This window comes from Tinamus guttatus, unplaced genomic scaffold, assembly GCF_059628265.1.
Source record: "Tinamus guttatus ecotype Peru unplaced genomic scaffold, ASM5962826v1 Tinamus_guttatus_pri_ptg000025l, whole genome shotgun sequence".
NCBI lineage: Eukaryota > Metazoa > Chordata > Aves > Tinamiformes > Tinamidae > Tinamus > Tinamus guttatus.
The window spans coordinates 1306233-1320441 of NW_028288559.1; the positions used below are offsets into that span (position 1 = coordinate 1306233).

General features: G+C 41.8%; 1 protein-coding gene across 1 annotated transcript in view; it reads right to left on the minus strand.

Annotated features, from left to right (window-relative positions):
- Nucleotides 1-429: 429 nt before the first annotated feature.
- TPPP (tubulin polymerization promoting protein) overlaps nucleotides 430-14209 on the minus strand; it is a 38234-nt gene continuing 24454 nt past the window's right edge. Inside the window, exons 2-3 of the mRNA XM_010221198.2 lie at nucleotides 9379-9532; nucleotides 430-968 (exon numbers count right to left, since the gene is read on the minus strand). Coding sequence (XP_010219500.1) covers nucleotides 774-968; nucleotides 9379-9532 — 349 coding nt within the window. The 3' untranslated portion in view covers nucleotides 430-773. The remainder of the gene's footprint in view (nucleotides 969-9378; nucleotides 9533-14209) is intronic.

Consider the following 14209-nt stretch of genomic DNA (forward strand, 5'->3'; position numbering starts at 1 on the left):
TTTCTTAGGTATAGCTTGTTCCTCGTCTCCCAGGTTAGTATATGAGCTCCACCAAATCCAGCCAGTCAGAACCATGCTGCAGTACACACAGTAACTACCAAGGAGGATAGACAGGAGGAGAATAAGGGCTGGTATTTGACATTAGAAAATTGAATTGTCTCAGAAGTAGCATTTTTTTTTCAGTTGCTCATAAGTGGTATATGAAATGTACAGGCTAGCACCTGTTTATTACAACCACATACTCCCCAATAGTACGCTGTTGATTCTTATAGGGGATCTGACACTCCCCTAAAAGACATTGAAAAAAAAAACCCTAAAAGCCCAAACAGTAGTCAAATCAAACGCCATAAATAACAGGATGCTCTTCAGAAAGGCTACTACTGAAAGACCCTCTTTTCAAGAGGTTCTCTCCTACATCTTCAGGGCAGCTGGACACTTAGGAATGTTTGAAATCTTTCTCTAGAATTGACAGTGTGGTATAACAGCTCTTAGCTTTGGGGTTTTTATCTAATGCTCAACAGAATGGTGTCTTTTTTGTACTGATACATTTATTTTTGCCAATATACTCATGAGGAATGTAATGAAGTGGTGTTGTACTGCAAGTAGCTCAGCAGATGTTGAAATCAGTTCCAGTTCCTGAAAACAACTTCTTGACAACACAGTCTTAGCATTCACAATAACTGAAACATGTGGGATTCATCTACATCATTCTTACAAATATATTCTCTCTCCCCCTCTTTTTTTTTCCCCCTCTGTATTGTAAACCCTCAGCCTTACTTGCTTCCTTGCACTTTATGATCGTATGTGCCTGCATGCTTATAGCCAGATACATATCCTGAAGAATCCACCAGATCTTCTCGACCTGCTTTGCCTTTTCCTTTCCCACTTGGATCAAACCTCTCTTTGTGCGAACCTGTGAATTTTGATGTATCTGTAAGGCGTGATACAGTTGGAGATGAAATGGCTTTCTATTGGAAGAAAGAAAAGACACAGGAAAAAAAAGCATATGAGAAAACAATTACTATTAACAATACAAGCATTTGTACTTGCTACTAGAAACAAGAAATGCTCATTTCTTACCATTATATACATATATTAACAATGATCATCATATAGCCAAATACAAAATATTGCAGGTTATGTCCAAAAAATTTAAGAAGATTTTCAGTATCAAGTGTTTCAGACTAATAATCAAGTTTAAACTTTCAAAAATATTAAGAAACTCCAGATAACAGACATGTTCAAAACCTCTTAAATTGAGTCAGCGTAAAAGCCAAGCTTCACCAATACAGAACAAACTAACCAATACCTCTAGAATTCCAAGAGAGTGTTTTTTTTTTCTGAAATCATGTCATGATTTTAGAAGTCATGACAGAAGTTACAAACTAGCTGATCTGAAAATTATGTTCAATGTCACCAAATCAGCAGTCTGTGAAATAGCAAAGACTTTCTCCTATATTGTTTCCCTAAGCCATATCAGGTTTTGCTGTTACTGAGACAAAGAAAATCTGACTACACCAACAGAATGAAAAAGGTATTTCACAGAATGTAAGAGTACACTAACTCGTGTGCTTGGACAGGGAGCAGTCTCTTTGATCTTTTCTAATTTATATTTTTAAATCTGAAGAAAGTGGGCACTAAAGGGCAAATAAAAGCACATATAACAGCTGTGTATTGTAGTAAAAATGGTCTGAAACTGAGCAAAGACCAATAAAATGCTTATCTTTCTTACATTAATCACCCTATATTAGGGTGCATTTCAGAGTCAAAAGTGTCACGGTTCTTGTGGCAAAGTAAATGTTTTGGGAAATTTTTCCTTCATTAAAAACTGTATTCCCCTTCTACCTACACTCATTGCAAACGAGAAATGTTCATTAACCAATTCTAACAAATAGCTTTTTCAAAATAACACATTGTATAAACATTTCGCTGTTAACTCTTCCATATGACAACACGGCTTGAACATGTTTTAATCCTGTACATTAAAAGGTCGAAAAAGATTCTTGAATCTGTAGCAAAAGGACCAATAGGGGTTCAGTTAGACCAAAAGTAATAATAAGGGCTACAACACTTAGACAGACACCATGGAAGCCACGTATCCTTCACACCATTCAAATAAAGGCTCTTTTGAAGGAATTCCTCTGCCTATATACGTAACTACTTTATGAGACTCCCACTCCCGCTTCTGCTCCTTTCCTTCCAAACAAGCTCAGCATGTGCTACACACAATAAGCAGCTCTGCAATTTTGCCTTCAGACTGGGTCTTGAGGGGAGACCAAATCAGAGGCAAGAATTTGGTTACTAGCTGGAAGAATATGATTGTTGGAACCTCCAATTCTCAAAATAACATTGCTAAAAGACCTCTGGGAACCTTTTGACCTGCAGTGTTATTTTTCTAGACTGCAAAACAGAAAGCAAGATGATATCTAGGAAGTAGTAATCCTTCTTAATAAATACATGCATTTTTCTTATCCACTTTGGTTTACTAGCACTTTTTATCCAGGACACTTGTAAACCCATCAGAACTAATTTTAAGAATACACCTTTCCATCAGCAATTGTGTTAGCAGCCAAGCTAGATAAAACAAAAAGCAGTAAGAATGTAAAAGCTGGGACATCATAAGCAGCAGGGTAAGCTCCTGGCCTGGTTCCCAACCAGGAATTTATTCTGTCTGTTCTTCAGAGCATTAGTAAGTCAAACAGGTTGTATCCCCAAAATCACATAGGGGATCATCTGGCCACCTGATATTGCTCTGACATCTTGGTAAAATCCTCCTTTTTCCTAAAGGACATAGGATGTTTCTTGCTGAAGGGATGTTCTTGACTATTTTCACACTTCCTCTTCTGTGTTCTTATCCACGGGTTTTAAGAACACTGGGTCTGTGCAGCACGCATACCCTCTGTATTCTCAAATGCAGAGAAAAGCCTCAGGAACTCAAGGTGGCTTCCTTTTCCTTCAGTAAATTTGTTTGCAGGACAGACTACTGTTGTGATAAATTGCAATGGTAAGCCTAATTCAAGTGGTTGGACAAAGAAGGGCTATGGTTTCTGCCCCTTTGTTTAAAATGGGGTGGCATGATCAGTATAAAATTTGCCTCAATGTCCAAATTACAGTGCAAGCAAGTAAGAATTCTGGTGGTGGATCACCAGCAAAAGTAGAGACATGTAGGAATGTGATCTGAATGGAAACGCACGGGTATGAAAACACTAGCAGAAAGAGCAAAACAAGGATTAACAGAGTGGCCTGTGTTGTAATGAAGGATGTTCCCAGGACATTGTTCCCAGGACAGCATTCCCAGTGGTAAAAGTGAGGAATGTGTTGTTTACGTCTAGATCATAAGGCCTGCACGCTGATAAGAGCGCAGCACAGATGACGGGTCAGCAAGAGACCCTGCATCCCAGCAGCAGCACTGCAGGAACGAGGCTGCGGGACACCACATGTGCCTTTCCTTTTCCTGTTGGTCTGCCAGGGAAACAGAGAGAGATTTCAAACCAACACAGGAGAGCAGAGGCTGTGCAGCAACCTGGCCTGCAATCTATGGCAACCGGACTAAGCAAGCTGCTAAAGCAAGAACCTAATGGTAAAAACTACAGACTCTTAAATGGCTGAAATCTGTGTTGTTCAGCAAGGTGAGGTTTTTCATTTGTTTGTTTTGTTTTTTGGGGTTTTTTTTTTCCAGGATCATTCAGAATAGATAAAAGTGCAAAATGTAATGTTATCAATCAATAATCACATAAAACCTAGCCACATTTATTAGCAATGCCACTAACACTCCAGTCAACAATTCAAAAGTAACATGAATTCAAGCTTTTTGCCCCTCCTTACATGTTAAAAAAAAAATCACAGTATTGGTTAGCTACAGAACAACAATTACCGCTTTGACAAGAAGTGGCCACAAAGAACAAAAATAAAGAATGTGAGAGGCAAGCTACCAGCACAGAACCAATCCTAGGAAATTCTATACCCACATGCTAATGTTTGTCAAGTTCTTTACAACACTTCAATTTAATTAGAACCATAAAAATCATGGAACAATTAAACTTGGCAGGAGTATTTGAATATGACTCTGAGTATGACTCTGTAGCCAAGGTACAGACCCTAGCCTGTCTCAGACAGACCCTAGTTTCAAAGCAGGGTGCTCAGGAACTTCTCCAGGCAAATTGTGAACACCTCTAAGGACAGAGGTTCCACAAGCTCTCTTGACAACTTCTTTCAGTATTTGACTACTCACAGGGCAAAAAGAAAGGAGGAAGACAGGAGGAAAAAAAAAAAATCAAACAACAACAAATCCTGACATTTCAGTTGAATCATCCATGGGCCAACTTGGAGTGATACCAAACTGGGTGGAGTGGCTGACACTCCAGAGGGCTGTGCTGCCATTCAGAGGGACCTAGACAGAATGGAGAGTTGGGCAGAGAGGAACCTCATGAAGTTCATCAAAGACAAGTGCAGGGTCTTGCAGCTGGGGAGGAATAACCCCAGGCACCAGTACAGATTAGGGGTTGACCTTCTGAAAATCAGCTCCACAGAAAAGAATATGGGAGTCCTGGTTGACAACAAGTTAACAATGAGGCAGCACTGTGCCCTCGTGGCCAAGAAGGCCAATGGGGTCCTGGCCTGCATGAGGAGGAGCGTAGCCAGCAGGTTGAGGGAGGGGATCCTGCCCCTCTACTCAGCTCTGGTGAGGCCGCACCTGGAGTACTGGGTGCAGTGCTGGGCTGCACAGTACAAGAGGGATGGGGAACTTCTGGAGACAGTCCAGCAGAGAGCGACAAAGATGATTACAGGACTGGAGCATCTATCTTTGCACTGCTTGAAGAGGAAGGTGATGTTTGCCCTCTTCCAGGCGTCAGTCATTGCTCCTCCCACCTTTGGAAGATGCCATTGCCCAGCTCCTTCAGCACACCTAGATGCATCCTGCACCATCTCAGCCTCTTCCGTGTCCCTTCTCACGAGGGGACCACACTCTCCAGAGCCTTCCTTTTGCTACCAAGCACTTACAGAAACCTTCTTTCTCTTTCTTCACCTCCACACTTGCTAGTCTCAGCTGCTGCTGAACACTGGCTTGCCTAGCTCCGCTCTGTCATGCCCAGGCAATATTCCTCCCGGGCAGCCTCTCCCTGCTCCCACCTTCTGGCTATTTACTTTTCGCCTTGGAGCTCCATCAGAAACCCTGTGTTCATCCAGGCCGGCCTGCTGCCAAGCCGCTCGACTTGCTCACATTGCAACGGACCCTTCTTGTGCTCTGAGGAGCTGGACTTGGAAGATCGACCAGCTCTCCTGGTCTGCTTTGCCCTCCAAGGCAGTTTTCCAAGGGATTTTGTTATCTCCAGGATTGTAATTCTGCTGTTTGACTGACTCACTCTTCTCAGGACCTTGAACTCCACAGTTTCCAGGCTGACTGCAGCCCAAGTTCTCCTTAGCCTTTACATCTTTAACCATCTTTCTTTTGTTTATGAATAGTATGTATAACAGAGCAGCCCGTGTAGTCAATTCAACCATCGTCTCCACCAAGAAATTGTCTTCCAAATTGTCTACCCCTGGCCATTTTGCCTTTCCATCAGATTTGGGGATTTTAAAGTCACCCATGAGTGCCAAGGCATGGGACTGTCAAGGCCTTGCCCAGCTGCTGGGTGTCACATCTGTATTAGGCAGCTGCTTCAACATGGCCAGTGTTGGTCAGTCCTCTGCTCCTTATCTACAAGCTCTCTACTGGTTCATCATCTGCCTCAAAGCAAAACTCCTTGCATTCAAGCCATGCCTTTGTGTAGAGCAGAATCCCCACACTGGCTGCCACCCTGTCTTTCCAGGTGAGCCTGTATCCATCCACTGCAGGACTCCAGACAGGAGAACTTTCCCACCACATCTCTTTAATCTGAATGAGGTCATAGTTCTGCAACGTCCACAGTCTTCTAATTCTTCTTGCTTGTTCCCCATGCTATGCATATTTATGTTCAAGCATTTAAGATGGGTCCCAAGATGCATTTACAGAGCAAGTGACAGATCCTCTGTTCTCAAGCAACTACACAGACACATTTGCACTGGCCCTTATGCCCTTTGTTCTCTCTGAGTTATGGCTATCTTCCACTTACCCCTTTCTACTCTTAGTCGAAAGCCCTGAGTGAGCAACCCTAGTTTGCAAAGACTCTTGGCATCTTTGTTAAGTACTTTGCTAAGAGGCATTTTATCCCTGGTCGGTGGCTCCTCAAAGTCCTGCTTGCAATACAAGCCACACAGACAGGGTTGACCATTTGGATTAGTCCATTTCTACTCAAGCCTTTCCTCCTCACTGAAACGATTGAGAAGACATGGCCTGGGCTTCCATGCTCTTTGCCCTCACCCAGGACCTCTGTAGTCACTTCAGGTTACCTCTGGAGCAGTTGGTACTCTTCATACCTATAAGGAAGAGCAGCAAGGGGTCCATGTTAGAGGGTTGGACAAACCTTGGCAGTCCGTCTGCGATATGGCAGATCCTGCCACCTGTCCAGGAACAAACCTTCTGAAACACCAGGTCAGGTCAGGTCAGGTGATAGGTGTCTCCATCCTCTACAGAAGGGAGTCTCCAGTAACTTGCCTTTTCCCCTCTTTTTGGTCACTAATTTTACACTCAGATGGCTCCAATGAATCACCTGACAATTCCTGTTTGTCCTCACCAGTACTCACAGAAGCTGCAGATCTGCAGGTGGAGCAGATCCATATATTTTCCTGGCTGCCAGAAGTTACAAGTTTCCAACCTTTTCCATTTCAGCAGTATCGCTTTCCTGTGGTCTCCATCTGTCTCTCCTTCCTTGCCTTGAGTGGATTGAGCTTTCCACAAATGTCACATCAGTCTCCACCTTCCCTGATGGTGCGCCCTGATAACCTCTTCCACCTTCACTTGGCACCTCAGCATCTTGACCAGCGAACATCTCCCACAGAAGAGGTCACTGTTGCCCCAGTGCTCCATAGCACAAGACCTAGACAGGGTGGGATCCTTCTTCTGGAGCTCTGAGTTGAGGCCTCTGATGAGCCAAGGGCAGTGTCACCAGTTTTTGAAGCAGGAGGATGAATGGAATTCTTGACAATTCAGTGTCAAGAATTCCATTAGATATATACTGATGTTCAAATGGTTTCATTTTAAGCAGCAGATTTTAAGCAGTCCAAAGTGAGATTCTTTCCACAGGAGATGCATGGTACACAGTTACAAAACCCAACATTTGGTACAGGGAAATAGAAAACTCCAGTCCTGCAGATCCTTTGTGTTGGGGTGAGGGCAACTAAAAGACACAGGACCAGGTTTAGATGTCTGATTGCAGTCCTTGAATATGAGGAAATGACTGCCAAATAAATATGACTTACACTGCGTATTCTACAGCCAGATCATTCCTGTATGAGCTCATAAAGCTATGGCTTGCTTAACCCACATTCCTTGCATGTTGTCTTTTCTTCCTGTGCACCCAAGACTATACACCTTCCACTGCAGATAAGAAATGAGCTCAAAATTTCTCTCATTTTCAATGTCTGGCTGCTGCGCCTTCTCAATCGCTTCAAATATAAGCAGTGTTTTTTGTAACTCCAAAAAATTCTGAAGAACAAACAAACAAAAAAACAGAGCTATCATAACATACCTTATGGTCTTCACTCTCTGATGTCAAAGTAATGACTTTCAGACCATCCTGTTGAAGCAGTGATTTCCTCAAGCAGTCACTCAGCACAGACAGACATATCCCCTCCCAAGAGCCCAGCCAAACCTCCAAATGTTCCTCAGGTCTCTTTATCAGTAAGTGCCACTTCATCAGGCTCTCCACTCTCATCCAGACATAGTAATGTGTCCGTAATGACAGTAAAGCTTTCTGGCTGAAACCTGACGTACACCTGCATGGCCTACAGGAGAGCTGTGCAGAGGAGGGCACACACTACATGGAAGGATGGAATTATCCTAGGGCAGTTTAAGAAAAGCTTCACATAACTCTGCCTAATCATGTAGAAAGCAGTGACTGTCCAGACTAAAATTTTCAATTCATAGGCTTCCCAAGGCAAACAAATCAGTAGAATACTTTTGCAAGACAAGCCTGTAAGTATGTATATAGACTTCACGTCTGCTTTACTGGGTTACTGTTTCTTACTTTTTTAAATTATTATTTTTTTAAGTTTAATGCCTGTAATATCTGAGTGTTGAGGTAGTTTTTACCAGCTAGGAACTAAGCTTGCATGATAAACCCAACATACCGTTTTTCTTTTTTCCTGCACTTGAGCCTTCAAGAGACCTGCATAAATGCATTTAAGCCCTGCCTCCTGCCCCTCTCCTTGACAGGGGGAAGGAGACAACACTGTGACTTACATCATGTCTTCCCATTTAAGAGCGCCCTCCATTTTTTTGTAACTTCATTTCATCTCCACCTCCTTGGGCCTGCTCAATTCAAGAGAGCTTGAAGATGCACTGCAGACTACAGGCAAGACTCAAGACTACTGGTGTGTATTTTTCCTCCCTTCCTCTACTCCTGCTGCTGGTGCACTTGTATTGATACTTAGCACTTACATAACATGAGTCTGCATCAGCAAAGCCCTCTCAGCACCTTGTCATCCATCTAGAGAGAGGCTGTGCCTCTCTTAGCAGCCACTGATCTATCATTTCAGCACCTGACTGCTGAAATACCGCAAATGGAAAGCGGTCTGGAGTCAGGCCAAAATGCATATGCACAAGTCAAAGCGAGAATCCATGGATGGATTTAAACTCACTAAAGTGTTTTATTTAAGCTCACTAAAATGAGTGAAGGAAAAAAAGAAATCTCTGTATCAAAACTACCACTTGCTCCTAATGGCAGCAGAGAGTAACAGAGTCAAATCTTGTAAAAATCTGGCAAACTGTACAACTCAGAAGAGATGTCTGCAGTTGACATTTCCACTGTTCACTTGTGCAGAACCAAATTCTGGAAGGATTACTTGAAGTAAATTTTCATCCACAGCTCTAAGCTTAGATTCAGGAAGACAGTAAATTTACATAGATTAACTAAATTGACAGGACCATTCAACTTCATGGTGCACACTGCAGGCTCTCCTGAGTTACAGCATAAAAGATTGCCCAATCCGAGCTTTTAAAAAGACAACCAAGGAATAAAATAAACCAAACCTATCTACACTATGCTTTCTAAAATTTCTTTTCCATGTAAAAAGTTTAATGACATCTTGTCGATATTAAAATCAAAAATGGTCAATATTACATTTCCATCAGATGTCGAACAAACCACACACACACACACACACAAAAAAAAAAAAAAAGATATACTTTAAGTTGTCTTTACTTTGGCTTAAAATATCCAAAAACTAAAGTCGCACAGCTTCTGTAAGGAAACAGGTGAGGGGGACAGGAGGAAGAGGACTACCAAAACAGTCACATACCGTTACTCCAGATATAATCGGGACTTTGCCTTCAATTAGTTTATGTATTTCTTGAACTGCTTCCTCATCACTCTTGTCTTTAAATCGCTTCTTGGAGAGTTCCTGAAGAGCTTCCTTAAACTGCTCAAAAGTGATAGTTCTGGAAGACTTCCCCCTGGTGAAACACACAGAGATTGCAGGACATGACCAGAGAGCACAGCAAGGAAGCCGGAGCCGCTCGGCCTGCTCCCGGGGACGCTGCATTCCTCACACACGTTGCTAGGGCAGTGCTTCAGAGAGGTTATTTCTCCGTGGTGGGGAAGGCCAGGGCGCCGAGCGGGACGGGGCCTGCTGTGCGACGGCCTGTGGCTCCTCGCAGCCCAACGGGCTCGCCGCAGCCATCGCGTGTGAAGCCTGCAGCCCGAAAAGCCATGGGGGGAGGCACCTGAGGTGAGGTTGGTTACAGAATGGTTTTTATTCTGCTTTGAATAACTACTTATGACATTCAACTTGTGGGTCACTTTATTCACGTGTAAGTAAACCTAAGGAACAGTCCTGTTGGATAAAGCAAATCATTAAAAAGGTCACTAAAATTTGAAAATCCTCCTCCTCCTCTATTGAACACTGTTAAATGCTAAATTTTCAGTAATTATTTTCCTCCTCAGACCATTGCTCCCACAAAACATTCACAGGTTTTGGGAAAACACAAATTAGCAATCTGATGAAATCATAAAACACCCAGAATTCAGACCTGAAGACTTCCCGCCCTTTTCAAAGCTAACAAGAAGCCCCTGCTCCCAGGCTGATGGAAAGTTTAGCTTTACTTCCAGGGAAAGCTTCTGCTAGAGCAGCATGCAGCGGGAATCTGGGAAGCACAGTGGGAACCAGGACTCTACGGAAAGCTCTATTTACAGGCACTCCTGCAGAGGTTTTACACCTGTCAGGCCAGCAGGCTCAACTGATAAAGCGCTCACAAATAAATCTCAATATTTATTGCAAAGATGTGTTTTGCCAAAAGGAGATTCATGCAAGTCTGCTTTTTAGCATTTAAAAATACTTGCATTAGACAGGAGAGAACGTAGCAGAGCACACACTGTTCCTTTCTTTTACCCAATACTAAACTATTTTTAGTGTTGTTTCAAAACTGAGATATGAGACCACAGCATTAGCAAGATGGCGCACCATAAATACACACACACACAACATATATATAGAGAGAGAGATGTAGATGCATATAGATGTAGATGTTTATTTTGGTTGCTATGAATTATATCAAACACAAAACACACCTCTTGGTTTGTTAAATTACACATTCCTGCATCCTTAGAGCAAAAGATCTGCCATATGTTTTAAACTAAAATTTAGCAGATCAAATAGAAACGTTTCAAAAAGATGGTCTGATATTTATGTTGCTGTAGCCTTAAATAGTACCATCTTTAATAGCAAAAGATGTTTTCAATTGCTTACAGCACTAGGAAACTCTCAAAGAAATATTTGAGGGTCTATGTTGCTGGGAAACATGCTACTACATCAGCTTTGTTTGCAGCCTAAGCATTTCTTTTTATGCCAATTTAGAGTGTGTCTCAAGCAAATTAGCAAAAAAGCCCAGACCAGTCCTTTCAGCAGTGACAGCTGTTTATACAGGAATAAACGATACACTGCAAGGACACGGAGAGTGTGCACTGGCAACAAGGAGACCAGGCTGCAAAAGCTGTGTGTGGAAATCTCGCTGGACTTCACTACCCACAGGTCATGGAGAGCAACTCATTGATCTCTCCCCAGCTTCTCTCTTGTGTGCCTTCAGCAGCCAGATCACCCTGCCCTGCCTCCATGAGCAAAACTGGCAAGCGAGATTTCTCCTTTTTAGATAGAAACAATTAGGTAGCAAATCTCAGCGTTTCATACCATAGTAAAATTGTTTGTTCACAAGAAAACTCAGCACTAATATAACAATTTATATACAGTTCATTTGCTTTATCTTTTGCTCCAAGGCAGCCCAATATGTAGCAAATTCCTATAACCTTCACACTTCCAAATTTAGCCAGAAATAAACTTTTCTTGTTTTCGGTTTTGGGGTTTTTTTTTGACCAAACTTTGCTGCTTGCAACAACTTGCCTGCTCTAGGTGATGCATGTGCTGGAATAGCTCACAGAATTAGCTAGTAAAAGAGCATAGTGACAGCAGAAATGAAGAATATAATCCAATAATTCATTAATCAGAAAGACACAAGGAACATACTGCAATTAACTACTTGGAATTTGTCCAGAACTTTCATTAATAGGATTAACATCCCTCTGCTGATGAAACATTCTTGAAGACTTTTACCTAACTGAAAAGAGGTCAGAACTGCATTTTGTTTTGCCTCTCATTAAAGTAAAACAACCCTGCATTGGCAATCCCTGCCCAGCTTTAGCATAAGGCCCTTGGTCATTAGAGACATGCAGCCAAGTTGGGCATACAGACCTTTCCAATGCAATTCTGTATAGCAAAGAGGCTACTTGGAAGCCTCCCATCAGATCTGCTACTGCTCAGCTTGGAGCATCAGCCAGGATCCCACTGGGAATGGGACTAAGCACAGAGAACTAGCAAAACTTCTGGCAGTTTGTGCTGACTCCTTTACAAGGACTTCACATTCAGGCTTAACTTCCTCTTTTGCTCCCTTTTTCTAGCTCTTCCCCACTCCACGCCCCCCCCACCCCACACACACACTTTTTTTTTTCTTTCTTTTTTTAACATATGTAGAATTCTTACACCTGCATTTATCAATGAAAAGATCAAAACTTTTTTTTTTCTGTATTTAAAAAAATACACGTTTAGGATGGCAAGAGAGACAAAGAGCATCCCCTTCTGGCCAGAGACAAGGCCGTTCCCATCTCTCAGATTTGACTTAGTCCATGCCACGCTGCTGTGGGAAAAGGGAATGCTTTTTTCTCCTTCCAACTTAAGGCATAACCACAAATGTTACATGGTTATGTACATGACATGTACATGCATAGATATGCATGAGCATAAAGCAATTCAGTATCACTGCTGGAGCCCACAGAAAAAAGAAATGTGCTCCATGTTGCCATGATGCTATTTACACCAGCAAACACCAGTCATTGGAGTGACCCTGGAAACAAGACTGGAGATGAAAGGAATTTTTGGAGCTGTACTCCAATTATAAACACCCCAAAGGAAAAAGCTGTCATTTTGAAACAAAGGAACCTTTGCTACACTCTTGCTCTGCCTGCGTGCTCATGGGCTCACAGGGAGCGAGGAACAGACCAAGCAGGTCAAAAGCAAACACTGCACACTATGCAAGGCACATCAACCCTCCACTTATTCCAGACGTTTTTCTTAATGCCCTCTTCATGTTAAAGATGAAGCCATTTCCTGACACCAGCTTTCCAGAGGTCATGAAGCTTAAAAAAAAAAAAAAAAAAGTTCTCCTAAGCAAATGCTACAAAGAATCAGATTCTTTGTGTATGTTTGTAGCTTGTTTTTAGAAGCTCATTATAAATATCTTGTTTCCATGGGAATAACAAAACAAATGTATTAACTTTCATTTTCCAAGTGTTACAAGTTCAAATGGTCTGACTCCAATTAAAGTATGCCAAGGATGATCTCTCAGCTATTAGCACTCTTCCCTTAGACTTACTGCTCCAGAGAGTTAATGGATATCCAGGAAGAAGATAAAATACTGTACATGTTACATGAATTTAAAACAAACAAACAAACAAAAAAGAGAAATACAATAGAAAGAGTGTGTGAACAGTTAAAGAAACACCATGGCTAAATAAGAGAGTGGAAATGCAGATTAAAAGTTTCTGACAAGGGCAATGAGACAAATACAAAATGGCAACAACAGAGACAAAGTGGGAAAAAAGAGGCATTTACGAAAATAGAGCATGGGTAGCTACCTCAATGAAAACAGAAAAATATCCAAAAGATGGGTATTAATAATACAATTTTTAAAAGCTCTGTACTTACTCATGACATGAAGAAACCTTTATATTTAGGAAAGATACATTCTTCTGTGCAGTTCTAATTTAAGCTCTGCTTTTCACAACAAGCAGGACAACTCTGTGCTGCATCGTCTTTAGGGGCAGAAAACTGCGTATTCACGACACTTATGAAAGTCTGCTTCTGTCCCTACATTTGAGAAGAGACTTAATATATTTAGAAGAATTTTAGGAAGGTTTTCACTTTCTCTGCTCTTTGATGGGGCTCTCTGTGCATCTGCTACAGAAGTTAGACAAGCACATTCCACATATCCCATACACAAAATCTTTTTCCAGTATCAAACGTACAGCTTTGCGGCCCTCGCTCAGTGCCCTGTAACAGCTTTTATGTAACCTCTTAACCGTTTAAGCCTTTCATCTTAACCTCTGATCTCCAAAAGTCATCCCTTACAAATGCTTGCTTTTCCATTTAATTCTACTGGATTGAAGAGAAAAAAGATGCAAACCCAGCCAGAGAAATTCCCAATTTCTACTTGTGCTATCCATCTCCTATCCCCCTGGATAGGACACAGATGTTAGGGGGAACAACGGCAGCATGCGCTGGGCAGGGTCGCTCAGAGAGAAAAAGGTGTTTTTTTGTTTTTGTTTTCTTAAACATTTTATTTATTTTCCTTGACTTAAAAAACAGATAGAGTTTCCTTAACCTGTTTGGAAATAATCATTTTTAAGGAGCAGCCTGCCAGACTGAGAACTCGCTACTACTGAAGCTTTTCGGTTTCCTACAGGTAGAAGCAGCAAATTATACCATTCCTGGTAGGTTCTTGATTTTCTTTCTTGTAGTGTTTTTTTTTTTTTTTTTTCTTTTTCTCCTCTCCTTTCACTTTCAGCTCTTTTGGATGTAAATAGCT